Source organism: Nomascus leucogenys, chromosome X, assembly GCF_006542625.1.
Source record: "Nomascus leucogenys isolate Asia chromosome X, Asia_NLE_v1, whole genome shotgun sequence".
Taxonomy (NCBI): domain Eukaryota; kingdom Metazoa; phylum Chordata; class Mammalia; order Primates; family Hylobatidae; genus Nomascus; species Nomascus leucogenys.
The window spans coordinates 93351532-93364030 of NC_044406.1; the positions used below are offsets into that span (position 1 = coordinate 93351532).

Genomic DNA, 12499 nt, shown 5'->3' on the forward strand with positions numbered 1-12499 from the left:
TTTCTTCATTGACACATTGGTAATTGAAGAACATGCTGTTTAATTTCTATTTATTTGTATAGTTTCCAAAATCATTCTTGTTACTAATTTCTAGTTTTATTCCATTGTGGACAGAAAAGGTGCTAGATATTATTTGTTTATTTGAATGTTTTAAGACTTGTTTTGTGACCTAACATATGATCTATCCTTGAGAATGATCCATGTTCTGAGTGACCTAACATATGATCTATCCTTGAGAATGATCCATGTGCTGAGGAAAAGAATGTGTATTCTGCAGCTGTTGGATTACATGTTCTGTAAATATCTATTAGATCCATTTGATCTACAGTGCAGATTAAGTCCAATATTTCTTTGTTGATTTTCTGTCTAGAAGATTTGTCCAGTGTTGAAAGTGGGGTGTTGAAGTCTCTAGCTATTATTGTATTGCAGCCTATCTGTCTCTTTAGCTCTAATAATATTTGGTTTATATATCTGGGTGCTACAGTGTTGGGTGCATACATATTTAAAATTGTTATATTGTCTTGCTGGATTGACTCCTTTATCATTATATAGTGATCTTCTTTGTCTCTTCTTATTGTTTTTGTCTCAAAATTGATTTTGTCTGATATAAAGATAGCTACTCCTACAGTTTTTTGGTTTCCATTGACATGGAATATCTTTTACCACCTTTTTATTTTCAGTTTACATGTATCTTTATAGGTAAAGTATGTTTCTTATAAGCAACAGATCAATGGATTTTGCTGCTATGGGATAAGACTTTTGGGGCTGTTGTGATGGGGTGAACCTATTTTGCATATGAGAAGGACAGGAATTTTGTGGGACCAGAGGGCAGACTTATGGGTTGAATTGTGTCCCCACAAAATGCATACGTTGAAGTCCTAACCCTCAGGACTTCTGAATATGACCTTATTTGGAAATAGGGTCATAGCAGATGTAACTGATAAAGATGAGTTCATACTTTCATAGATAGCTAAGTCTTGTTTGTGGAAGAGACAGACTTTTAAACCTGTAATTTCAATATGATATGGTGAATGCCATGATAGAAGTTTATTCACAATACTGTAATAGCATATACAAGGGGCAGTTAGCCTTGGCAAGAGATCGAGGGAAGCTTCTTGTAGGAAATTATGCTGGAGTTAAATCCTGAAGGATGAATAAGAGTTAACCAGGCAAATGAAAGGGGACATAGCATTGTTCCAGGCAGAAAGAAAAGCATGAAGGTTTAAAGCACCATGGGACTAATAAAAAACTATGAAATAAAACTGGAATGGCAGGCCAGATTGTTTCCCATAATTTTTGAACAAAGAAAACATAAAAACTAGGCCATTGCACTTATTTTATTTTTACTTATTTATTTTTAATTTTTGTAAGGAAATGTTAGGTGCATTCATGAAATGTTTTGATACAGGCATACAATGCATAATAATCACATCATGGAGAATGGGGTATCCATCCCTTCAAGCATTTATCCTTTGTGTTACAAACAATTAAATTACACTGTCTTTTAGTTATTTTAAAATGTACAGTGAAGTTATTATGGACTACAGTCACCCTGTTGTGCTATCAAATAGTAGGTCTTATTCATTCTTTCTATATTTTTGTACCCATTAACCATCCATACCTCTCCCAAACTCCCCCACTCCTCTTCCCAGCCTCTGGTAACCATTCTTCTTCTACTCTCTATCTTCATGTGTTCAGCTGTTTTAATTTTTAGCTCCTACAAATAAGTGAGAACATGCAATGTTTATCTTTTATTGCCTATCTTATTTCCACTTAACACAATGATCTCCAGTTCTATCCATGTCATTGCAAATGACAGGATCTTATTCATTTTATGCCTGAATAGTACTCCATTGTGTACATGTACCACATTTTCTTTATCCATTCATCTGTTGATGGACTCTTAGGTTGCTTCCAAACCTTAGCTATTGTAAAAGCTGCTACAACAAACATGGAAGTGCAGCTATCTCTTTGATATACTGATTTTCTTTCTTTTGGGTGTATACCGAACAGGGGGGATGCTCGATTATATGGTAGCTCAATTTTCAATTTTTGTAGAAACCTCCAAACTGTCTCCATAGTGGATATACTAATTTACATTCCTACCAACATTATACAGGGTTTTCCTATTCTCCACATTCTTGTCAGCATTTGTTATTTACCTGTCTTTTGTATTCAAGCCACTTTTACTGGGGTGAGATGATGTCTCATTGTAGTTTTGATTTGGGTTTCTCTGATGATCAGTGATGCTGAGCACCTTTCCATATACCTGTTTGCCATTTATATGTCTTTTTTTGAGAAATGTCTGTTAGAGAAATGTCATTTCTCATAAAAATGTCAAATCTTTTCCCCATTTTTCATCAGATTATTAGCTTTTTTCCTTTACAGTTTTGTTTGAGCTCCTTGTGTATTCTGGTTATTAATCCCTGGTCAGATGAGTAGTTTGCAAATATTTTCTCCCATTCTGTGGGTTGTCTCTTCACTTTGATTATTTTGTTTGCTATGTATGCACTAAATTTTAAATTTCTGTCATAAAGAATAAAAATATTATCTTCAGGTAATATTTAATAAAATTAATGCTCCCTTTTATGGAATAATCCTTAATATTTAAATCTATTGCAGTATTTGAGTTGTTTTATATATAGGATTTTTTCATAATTATTAGTGTATTTTAATGTATTATTCAACAAACTTAACCTGTATATTTTCTAAATTTATTGAATTAAAATAAATTCTGAATAGAACTAGTTGATTTGTTTTTCATTTGAGGCTCTTTTTATAACGATTGGTTATACTCTTCTTATCCTTTATAGAGTTGCTGTACCTCAACCAGGAGCTTCTGTACAAACAAAGGGAATTAAACCAGGCATGCCAAGCATCTTCAACCGTATGTTACTATTTGTTATTATTATTTATGAAAACTTTATGAAACATTATTCTATGAAGATTACTATTTAATTACTAAGCACAGGTAATACATGCTTAGAATGTATGCTTTGCATATAGCAATATTAGCTTAGGTCACTGTCAGAAGTGTACTGATCAATTTGGTATCATCCCAAAAGTGAAAGTAATTATAAACAAACTTATACTTACCAGTCTGTTTCATTAGTAATAGTATATCTCTTCAAATGTACTATTTTTAATGGAAGAATAAGTAGGAAGTTTAATTTTTAATTGACAACAAATATGGATAACTCTTAAAAGTAAATTGTATCTTCTTTCTTTGCTATTGGGTTGGCTGGTTTGAATTTTGGCCTCATTTCTGAAGTGATTTCGTAATACAATTTTTTTCTGGTGGAGTGTCCGTAGAATGGTTTGGTTTAAGTCAGATCTTATCAGGTATCATCTCTCTGGATTAGACTTTTTAGCACTTTATTTCCTGGCTTTGCTTTTGGTGTTATTTTGTCTTCATCCTCAACCTAGACAAAAGTGATACTGTCATTTTATTGAATACTACCTTGTTAAATTTGATGTCTCAACGAACCTTTCCAAAGTATTTAAATATGACTTTTGTTGATTGTTACATGATACTTCTGTTGATTGTTACATGATATAAAATTGGGGCATTGTGAACAAGTCCATTCTAAACATTATAAATCTTTTTAGAAACATCTGTGCTTACCTATTAGATTTATGTGGGTTAGTTAATAGTAGATTTTTATTCATTTCTCATGTCATATTCTAGATTGATTATTCTCTATAAGGCCGAATACTTTGTCCAAAAGTTTCAAGCACTTTAGATGATTTCAGTAAAAAATGTAATTTAGGGACTTATGGAGAAAAAGATTATTTTTCCCAGCTAAGCATAATTTGAATTAAAAAAAATGTTCCTCAGACAATGGATCTTGCCTGGACTCTAAATTCTGAAAATGAAGGAGAAAACCATAATTGTTCCCAGGTTTTGTGATTCTCTGTTTAATATCCAAGAAAGCAATTAAATTCTATTCTTCAGCTTGTCAGCTTGGTGATTAAACTTCATACAGATTTTTATATTAGCATCTGCTAAGATTATCCCCTCTCTTTTACCTACAGAAGATAATATGGTACTTCTCACAATTGTATAATAGTAGTACCAGCCATTTATTGAGCATTTATGTGTCAGGCACTGTGCTGAGCTTTATGGACACATTTTGTTTATCTCATAGGAAGTGGTTATTTGAAATTAATTTCAACTTTTCCTTCCTATTCCATGCTGTTTTGGAGAAAGCTCTTGTTCAGATGTAAGTTAATCATTCACTTGCTAACTAAAATTGAAAGATAGAATTGATTGAGTCTTAGGCTTGAGAAAGAAATAAATCCAAGAATAGCCTGACAGACCAGTAGCAAAAGGAGGGATTGCCTTATGGTAAATCTGGCCGATTGAAAACCCACAAAAGAAAAACATTATAATGTAAGTATCCAATCAAGCTCTAAACAAGAATGAAAAATCACCAGGTGCCAGAAACAAAAAAGGAATTTAAATTTAATAGTGAGTAGGAACCAAAACTAAAAGTGTTCATGGACATCTCAGAACTAGATAGAGGCCTTAATTTTCATGGGCTGAGGTATAATAACTACATGGGAAGGACAGTCCAGACCACAGACCTCCTACTTGTGAAGAAGTAAAACTAATGTAAACTTGGAAGTTTGCAGAAGGGCAGAAAAATTGTGACCATCAATGTGGAGAGGTATCAAAGAACTTCCTGTATCTCCTGGGCAATGGGTAAGAAAAAGTCATCTGAGAGAAAGTGGAATCCCAGACCTGTGCAGCATGGAAGTATGGTTGCAGTTCACATGATTAAAATGGTGAGGCTACTGAACTAAGAAGTTAACACTAATATCTGGTCCAAAATCAGTGAAATCAAGACCCTAAGGTCTAGACAAAGGCAGTTGTGAAACTTCCGAAAAGGGAGGTTTCTTGTAACCTAGGGTGCTTGAGATTCCCTTGGAAAACAATATCTACAGAAAATGGATTCATGGTTAAAAATTACAGACTTCCAAAGGAAATGAGCTACTACTGAAAGGCAATGTGATCAGATGTTACACATGGAAGAATTTATACCCCAGAAGCTAGAAATACTAGGCCAATCAGAAAGAGGCTTTTAAACATATGTCTATTATTTTATAATTTTTTATAGAGATAGTGTCTCACTATGTTTCCCAGGTTGATCTCAAACTCCTGGCCTCAAGTGATCCTCCAGCCTCAGCCTCCCAAAGTGCTGGGATTACAGGTGTGAGCCACCACATCCAGCTCTAAAATAAACAAGTTTAAAAAGTTAAAGGAATAAATAAAAGTCAGTAAGTTGGAAACAGATCAGTATGAAGAAAGAACTGACATATGTGAAAAAGATATCCACACACACACTTAATCAGTAGAGGATGAGTAGAATAATAGATAAATGCAGATGAAGAAATAATTTAGTGTATTTGGAGATACTGATGAAATCACACCAGAGAGTGGTAAAGAGTTTAGAAAGGTAAAATACAAGTTGAAAGACATAGTGGATAGGATGAGAAAGTCCAATTTATATCTAATAAAGGTTCAGGAGGACAGAACAGAGATAGTTAGGAAGAAGCAGTATTTGAAGAGGGTATTTTTTCAAAATTGTATATATATATATGAATTATTAAATTGAAGGATCACAGTGAATTCTGAGTAGAATAAAAATAATCTGTATCTAGACATATGATATGTGATAAATGATACAGACCATGATAGTGAACCTGCAGAGCATCAAAGATAAACATCCTTAACATTACCAGAGATAAAAAAAAGACAGACTTATCAACAAAGAAAACAAAATTAGACGGAAAAATTTCCCAAAAACAACAATGCTTTAGGCAGTGAAATGTCTTCAAAGTGTTGAGATAATTCCTAACCTGGAATTTTATGTCTACCTAAACAATCAAGCAAGAGTGAGGGTGAAATAAAGATATTTTCGGATAGTCAGAGACTAAAAGAGTTATTACTTGTAGAGTCTCAATGAAAGAATTACTAAAGAATTCTGAGAGATGGAAAATCAAACCAAAAGGAAATATCAGAATGTAAGAAGCAATGGTAAGCAAAGAAGTTAGTAAAATATTGGCAAATATAAATAAATATATGCAGTAGAAATTAATGACTATGGTAATGAATTATTTCATGGGATTTGAAACAAAGTAGAATGAAAATACTATTTAAGGTGAAATAGATGGAAAGATGAGAACTAAAGCATTCTAAGATCATTGTATCTTTATGGAAAATAGTAGAGATTTATATACTGCAGGCTTTGTAAATTTAAACATGTGAGTTAAAAATTTAAGATCAAGCTGAAAGAATAGGATAGAATGTGTAACTTCTGAAGCAGCACAGAAAAAAAGGGGAGGAATTATGAAAAATTTTTCAGGGCAGGAAAGGTAGAAAAAAGAGGGAAAAAGCAAAGAAAAAGCATGATTAAGATAAAACATGGGCTGAGCATGGTGGCTTATGTCTGTGATTCCTGCACTTGGGGAGTCTGAGACAGGAAGATTACCTGAGGCCAGGAGTTCAAGACTAGTCTGGGCAACATAATGGGACTCCATCTCTCTTTTTTTTTTTTTTAAGATAAAACACAAAATAATATAGCTGAGATAATTCTGAATTATCAACAATTTCAATAAATGTAAACATATTAAACTTTCATATTTCAATCTTAAAAATTAATCCAGTTACATCCCACATATAAGAGACACACTTAAGCCTGGTGCAGTGGCATGCATCTATAGTCCTAGCTACTCAGGAAGCTGAGGCAGGAGGATCACTTGAGCCCAGGAGTTTGAGACTGTAGTGTGCTATAATCGTGTCTGTGAATAGCCACTGCACTTCAGCCTGGGCAACATAGTGAGAACCCATCTCAAAAGAAATTTTTTTTTAAGAGAGAGGCATACTTAAGCAAAATTATATAAAAGATTGAAAATAAAGGAATGGCAAAATATATACCTGATATATACTAACCAAGAGAAAAGTGGTATAGCAATATTCATATGAATTAAATAGAATTTAAGGTAAAAACTATAAGTAAAGATAAATAGGGACAATATAGAATATATAGGATGATAAATGGACATTCCACTAAGAATACAGTAACCATCATGAATGTATATAACATATAATATAATCTTAAAAAGGTAAATAACCTGGTGGATTTTAAAAGAGCAGTTGATGCACATAACAATCATGGTGCACTCCTCTTAAAATAATAGAACAAGGAGACAAAAACATCATTAAATGCACGCACACACACACACACACCGCCACTGAAAACCAGGATAAACGAAATCTTGAAGCGAAAGAGAAAAGAAAAAAATACACATAAGTCACAAAGGGGCAAAGACAAGCATGACAGCAGATGTCTCTTAAGAAATTATATAATCATGGAGCATGCCTGTATTACCAGTGACTTGGGAGGCTGAGGCAGGAGAATCGCTTGAACTCAGGAGGCAGAGGTTGCAGTGACCCAAAATTGCACCACTGCACTCTAGCCTGGGTGACAGAGTGAGATTCTGTCAAAAAAAAAAAAAAAAAACTGTAAACTTAGAATTCTATACACAATGAATATAACTTTTAAAAATAAAGGCAAAATAAAGACAAAAGCTGCAAAAGCTGAGAGAATTCATCACCACCAGACCTACACAATGAAAAATATTAGAGGAAGTTCTTCAGGCAGAAAACGTATAACACCTGATGGAAATTTTTATCTAAGTAAAGGAAGATAAAGCACTAGAAATAGTAAATAGGTGGGTAAAATAAAATATATTTTCTCATTTTTCTTTTAGATCAGAAATAATAAAAATATATTGTGGAGTTTATAGTTTATATAGAAGTAAAGTGTTATGAAAAAATAGCATGATGACTGGAGGGGATATGGAAATACACTGTTCGAAAATTCTTACACTACATGCATGAAGATGCATAGCATCATTTGAAGGTAGATTGTAGTAAGTTGATGTTGTATATTATAGACCTTAGAGAAAACACTAAAAAAAAGTGTAGCTAATCAATAGCAGGGCTTATTGGGATGATTTTTTATTTTATTTTATTTTATTATACTTTTAAGCTCTGGGATACATTTGCAGAACATGCAGTTTTGTTACATAGGTATATGTGTGCCATGGTGGTTTGCTGCACCCATCAACCCATCATCTATATTAGGTATTTCTCCTAATACTATCCCTCCCCTAGCCCCCAACATGCTGACAGGCCCCAGTGTGTGATGTTCTCCTCCCTGTGTCCATGTGTTCTCATTGTTCAACTCCTACTTATTAGTGAGAACATGCAGTGTTTGGTTTTCTGTTCTTGTGTTAGTTTGCTGAGAATGATGGTTTCCAGCTTCATCCATGTCCCTGAAAAGGACATGAACTCATCCTTTTTTATGGCTGCATAGTATTCCATGGTGTATATGTGCCACATTTGCTTTATCCATTCTATCATTGATGGCCATTTGGGATGGTTCCAAGTCTTTGCTATTGTGAACAGTGCCTCAGTAAACATACGTGTGCATGTGTCTTTATAGTAGAATAATTTATAATCCTTTGAGTATATACCCAGTAATGGGATTGCTGGGTCAAATGTATTTCTGGTTCTAGATCCTTGAGGAATCACAAAACTGTCTTCCACAACGGTCGAACTAATTTACACTCCTACCAACAGTGTAAAAGCATTCCTATTTCTCCACATCCTCTCCAGCATCTGTTGTTTCCTGACTTTATAATAATCACCATTCTAACTGGCATGAGATGGTATCTCATTGTGGTTTTGATTTGCATTTCTCTAATGACCAGTGATGATGAGCTTTTTCTTCATATGTTTGTTGGCTGCATAAATATCTTCTTTTGAGAAGTGTCTGTTCATATCCTTCACCCACTTCTTGATGGGGTTGTTTTTTTTTTTCTTGTAAATTTGTTTAAGTGACCAATGGAACAGAACACAGGCCACAGAAATAACACCACACATCTACAACCATCTGATCTTTGACAAACCTGACAAAAACAAGCAATGGGGAAAGGATTTCCTATTTAATAAATGGTGTTGGGAAAACTGGCTAGCCATGTGCAGAAAACTTAAACTGGACCCCTTACTTACACCTTATACAAAAATTAACTCAAGATGGATTAAAGACTTAAACGTAAGACCTAAATCCATAAAAACTCTAGAAAAAAACCTAGGCACTATCACTCAGGACATAGGCATGGGCAAAGACTTAGGAATAAAACACCAAAAGCAATGGCAACAAAAGCCAAAATGGACAAATGGGATCTAATTAAACGAAAGAGCTTCTGCACAGCAAAAGAAACTATCATCAGAGTGAACAGGCAACCTACAGAATGGGAGAAAATTTTTGCAATGTGTCCATCTGACAAAAGGCTAATATCCAGAATCTACAAAGGGATTATTTTTTAAAACATTCAATCCAAGAGAAGGCAGGAAAAGAGAAAATCGGTATAAGGAATAGATGAGTCAAAGAAAAACAATAGAAAAGTAGCAAATTTAAGTCCTTCCATGGTTAATTGCAGGCATGCCTCAGAGATATTGTGGGTTTGGTGCCAAACCATTAGAATAAAGTGAAAATCGCAGTAGAGCAAATCACACAAATTTTTAGGTTTTTCAGTACATATTAAAGTGATGTTTACATTCTAATAAGTATGCAATATCATTATATCCAAAAATGTACATACCTTAATTTAAAAATACTGTATTGCTAATAAATGCTAACCATCATCTGAGCCTTCAGTGAGTCATAGTCTTTTTGCTGGCGGAGGGTCTTGCCTTATGTTGATGGCTGTGGCAGTTTCTTTTTTTTCTTTTTTAAGTTGTTGTCAGCTTTATTTTTTTTTCAGATTTTCTTTTTTTTATTATACTTTAAGTTCTAGGGTACATGTGCACAACGTGCAGGTTTGTTACATATGTATACATGTGCCATGTTGGTGTGCTGCACCCATTAACTCGTCATTTACATTAGGTATAATTCCTATAGCTATCCCTCCCCCCACCGCCCACCCCACGACAGGCCCCAGTGCTTGATGTTCCCCACCCTGTGTCCAAGTGTTCTCATTGTTCAATTCCCACCTGTGAGTGAGAACATATGGTGTTTGGTTTTCTGCCCTTGTGATAGTTTGCTCAGAATGATGGTTTCCAGCTTCATCCATGTCCCTACAAAGGACATGAACTCATCCTTTTTTTGTTTTGTTTTGTTTTGTTTTTGTTTTGTTTTGTTTTGAGACGGAGTCTCGCTATGTCCCCCAGGTTGGAGTGCAGTGGCGCGATCTAAGCTCACTGCAAGCTCCGCCTCCTGGGTTCACGCCATTCTCCTGCCTCAGCCTCCCGAGTAGCTGGGACTATAGGCACCCGCCAACACGCCTGGCTAATTTTTTGTATTTTTAGTAGAAACGGGGTTTCACCACGTTAGCCAAGATGGTCTCGATCTCCTGACCTCGTGATCCACCCGTCTTGGCCTCCCAAAGTGCTGGGATTACAGGCGTGAGCCACCGCACCCGGCCCATCCTTTTTTATGGCTACATAGTATTCCATGGTGTATATGTGCCACATTTTCTTAATTCAGTCTATCATTGATGGACATTTGGGTTGGTTCCAAGTCTTTGCTATTGTGAATAGTGCCGCAATAAACATATGTGTGCATGTGTCTTTATAGCAGCATGATTTATAATCCTTTGGGTATATATCCAGTAATGGGATGGGTGGGTCAAATGGTATTTCTAGTTCTAGATCCTTGAGGAATCAGCTGTGGCAGTTTCTTAAAATAAGACAGCAATAAATTTTGCCACATCAGTTGACATTTTCTTTCAGGAAAGATTTATCTGTAGCATGTAATGCTGTTTGACAGCATTTTACCCACAGTAGAACTTCTTTCAAAATTGGAGTCACTCCTTTCAAACCTTGCCACTGCTTTATCTATTATGCTAAGCTTATGTAATATTCTAAATTCTTTATTTTCATTTTAACAATGTTCACAACATCTTCACCAGGAATAGATTGAATCTCAAAAAAACCACCTTTGTTCATTTGTAAGAAGCAACTCTTCGTCCATTCAAGTTTTATGATGAGATTGCAGCAATTTAGTAACATCTTCAGACTGCACTTCTAATTCTAGTTCTCCTGCCATTTCCACCACTTCTGCAGTTACTTCCTACCCTAAAGTGTTGAACCCCTCAAAGTCATCTATGGGGTTTAGAATCAATTTCTTCTAAACTCCTGTTAATGTTGATATTTTGGCCTCCTTCCATAAATCACAAATACTTTAAATCGCATCTAGAATGGTGAATACTTTCCAGAAGGTTTTCAAATTTCCAGGAGGTTTTCAGTTTTCACTTTTGCCCAGATCCATCGGAGGAATCACTATGGTAGCTATAGCCTTATCAAATGCATTTCTTAAGAATTAAGACTTGAAAGTCAGAATTACTCCTTGATCCATGGGCTTCTGAATGGTTTCGGTTTGCAGGCATGAAAACAACATTGAACTCCTTGTACATCTCCATCAGAGCTCCTGAGTGACCAGGTGCATTGTCAATGAGCAGTAATATTTTGAGGGGAATCTTTTTATCTGAGCAGTAGTTCTCAATAGTGGGCTTAAAATATTCAGTAAAGCATGCTATAAACAGATGTGCTGTCATTGAGGCTTTGTTCCATTTCTAGAGCACAGGCAGAGTAGATTTAGCATAATTCTTAAGGGCCCCAGGATTTTTGGAACGGTAAATGAGCATTGGTTTCAACTTAAAGTCATCAGCTGCATTAGCCCCTAAGAAGAGAGTCAGCCTGTCCTTTGAAGATTTAAAGCCAGGCACTGACTTTTCCTCTCTAACTATGAAAGTCTTAGATGGCATCTTCTTCCAATACAGAGCTATTTTATCTCCATTGAAAATCTGCTGTTCAGTGTAGCCACCTTCATCAGTTATCTTAGCTGGATTTTCTGGATAACTTGCAGTTTCTACATCAGAACTTGCTGCCTCACCTTGCACTTTTATGTTATGGAGATAGCTTCTTTCTTTTTTTTTTTCTTTTTTTTATTGTACTTTAAGTTTTAGGGTACATGTGCACAATGTTCAGGTTTGTTACATATGTGTCCATGTGCCATGTTGGTGTGCTGCACCCATTAACTCGTCATTTAGCATTAGGTGTATCTCCTAATGCTATCCCTCCCCCCTCCCCCCACCCCACAACAGTCCCCAGAGTGTGATGTTCCCCTTCCTGTGTCCATGTGTTCTCATTGTTCAATTCCCACCTATGAGTGAGAACATGCAGTGTTTGGTTTTTTGTCCTTGCGATACTTTACTGAGAATGATGATTTATGGCTGCATAGTATTCCATGGTGTATATGTGCCACATTTTCTTAATCCAGTCTATCGTTGTTGGACATTTGGGTTGGTTCCAAGTCTTTGCTATTGTGAATAGTGCCGCAATAAACATACGTGTGCATGTGTCTTAAAAGCAGCATGATTTACAGTCCTTTGGGTATATACCCAGTAATGGGATGGCTGGGTCAAA

The 12499-nt window shown here is 35.3% G+C and overlaps 1 protein-coding gene across 2 annotated transcripts in view; it reads left to right on the plus strand.

Moving 5' to 3' along the window:
- RADX (RPA1 related single stranded DNA binding protein, X-linked) overlaps positions 1–12499 on the plus strand; it is a 68638-nt gene that overhangs the window by 33298 nt on the left and 22841 nt on the right. For both annotated transcript variants that reach the window (XM_003262150.2, XM_003262149.2), the window contains one exon: positions 2814–2887. In XM_003262150.2, the coding sequence (XP_003262198.1) occupies positions 2814–2887 (74 nt within the window). The remainder of the gene's footprint in view (positions 1–2813; positions 2888–12499) is intronic.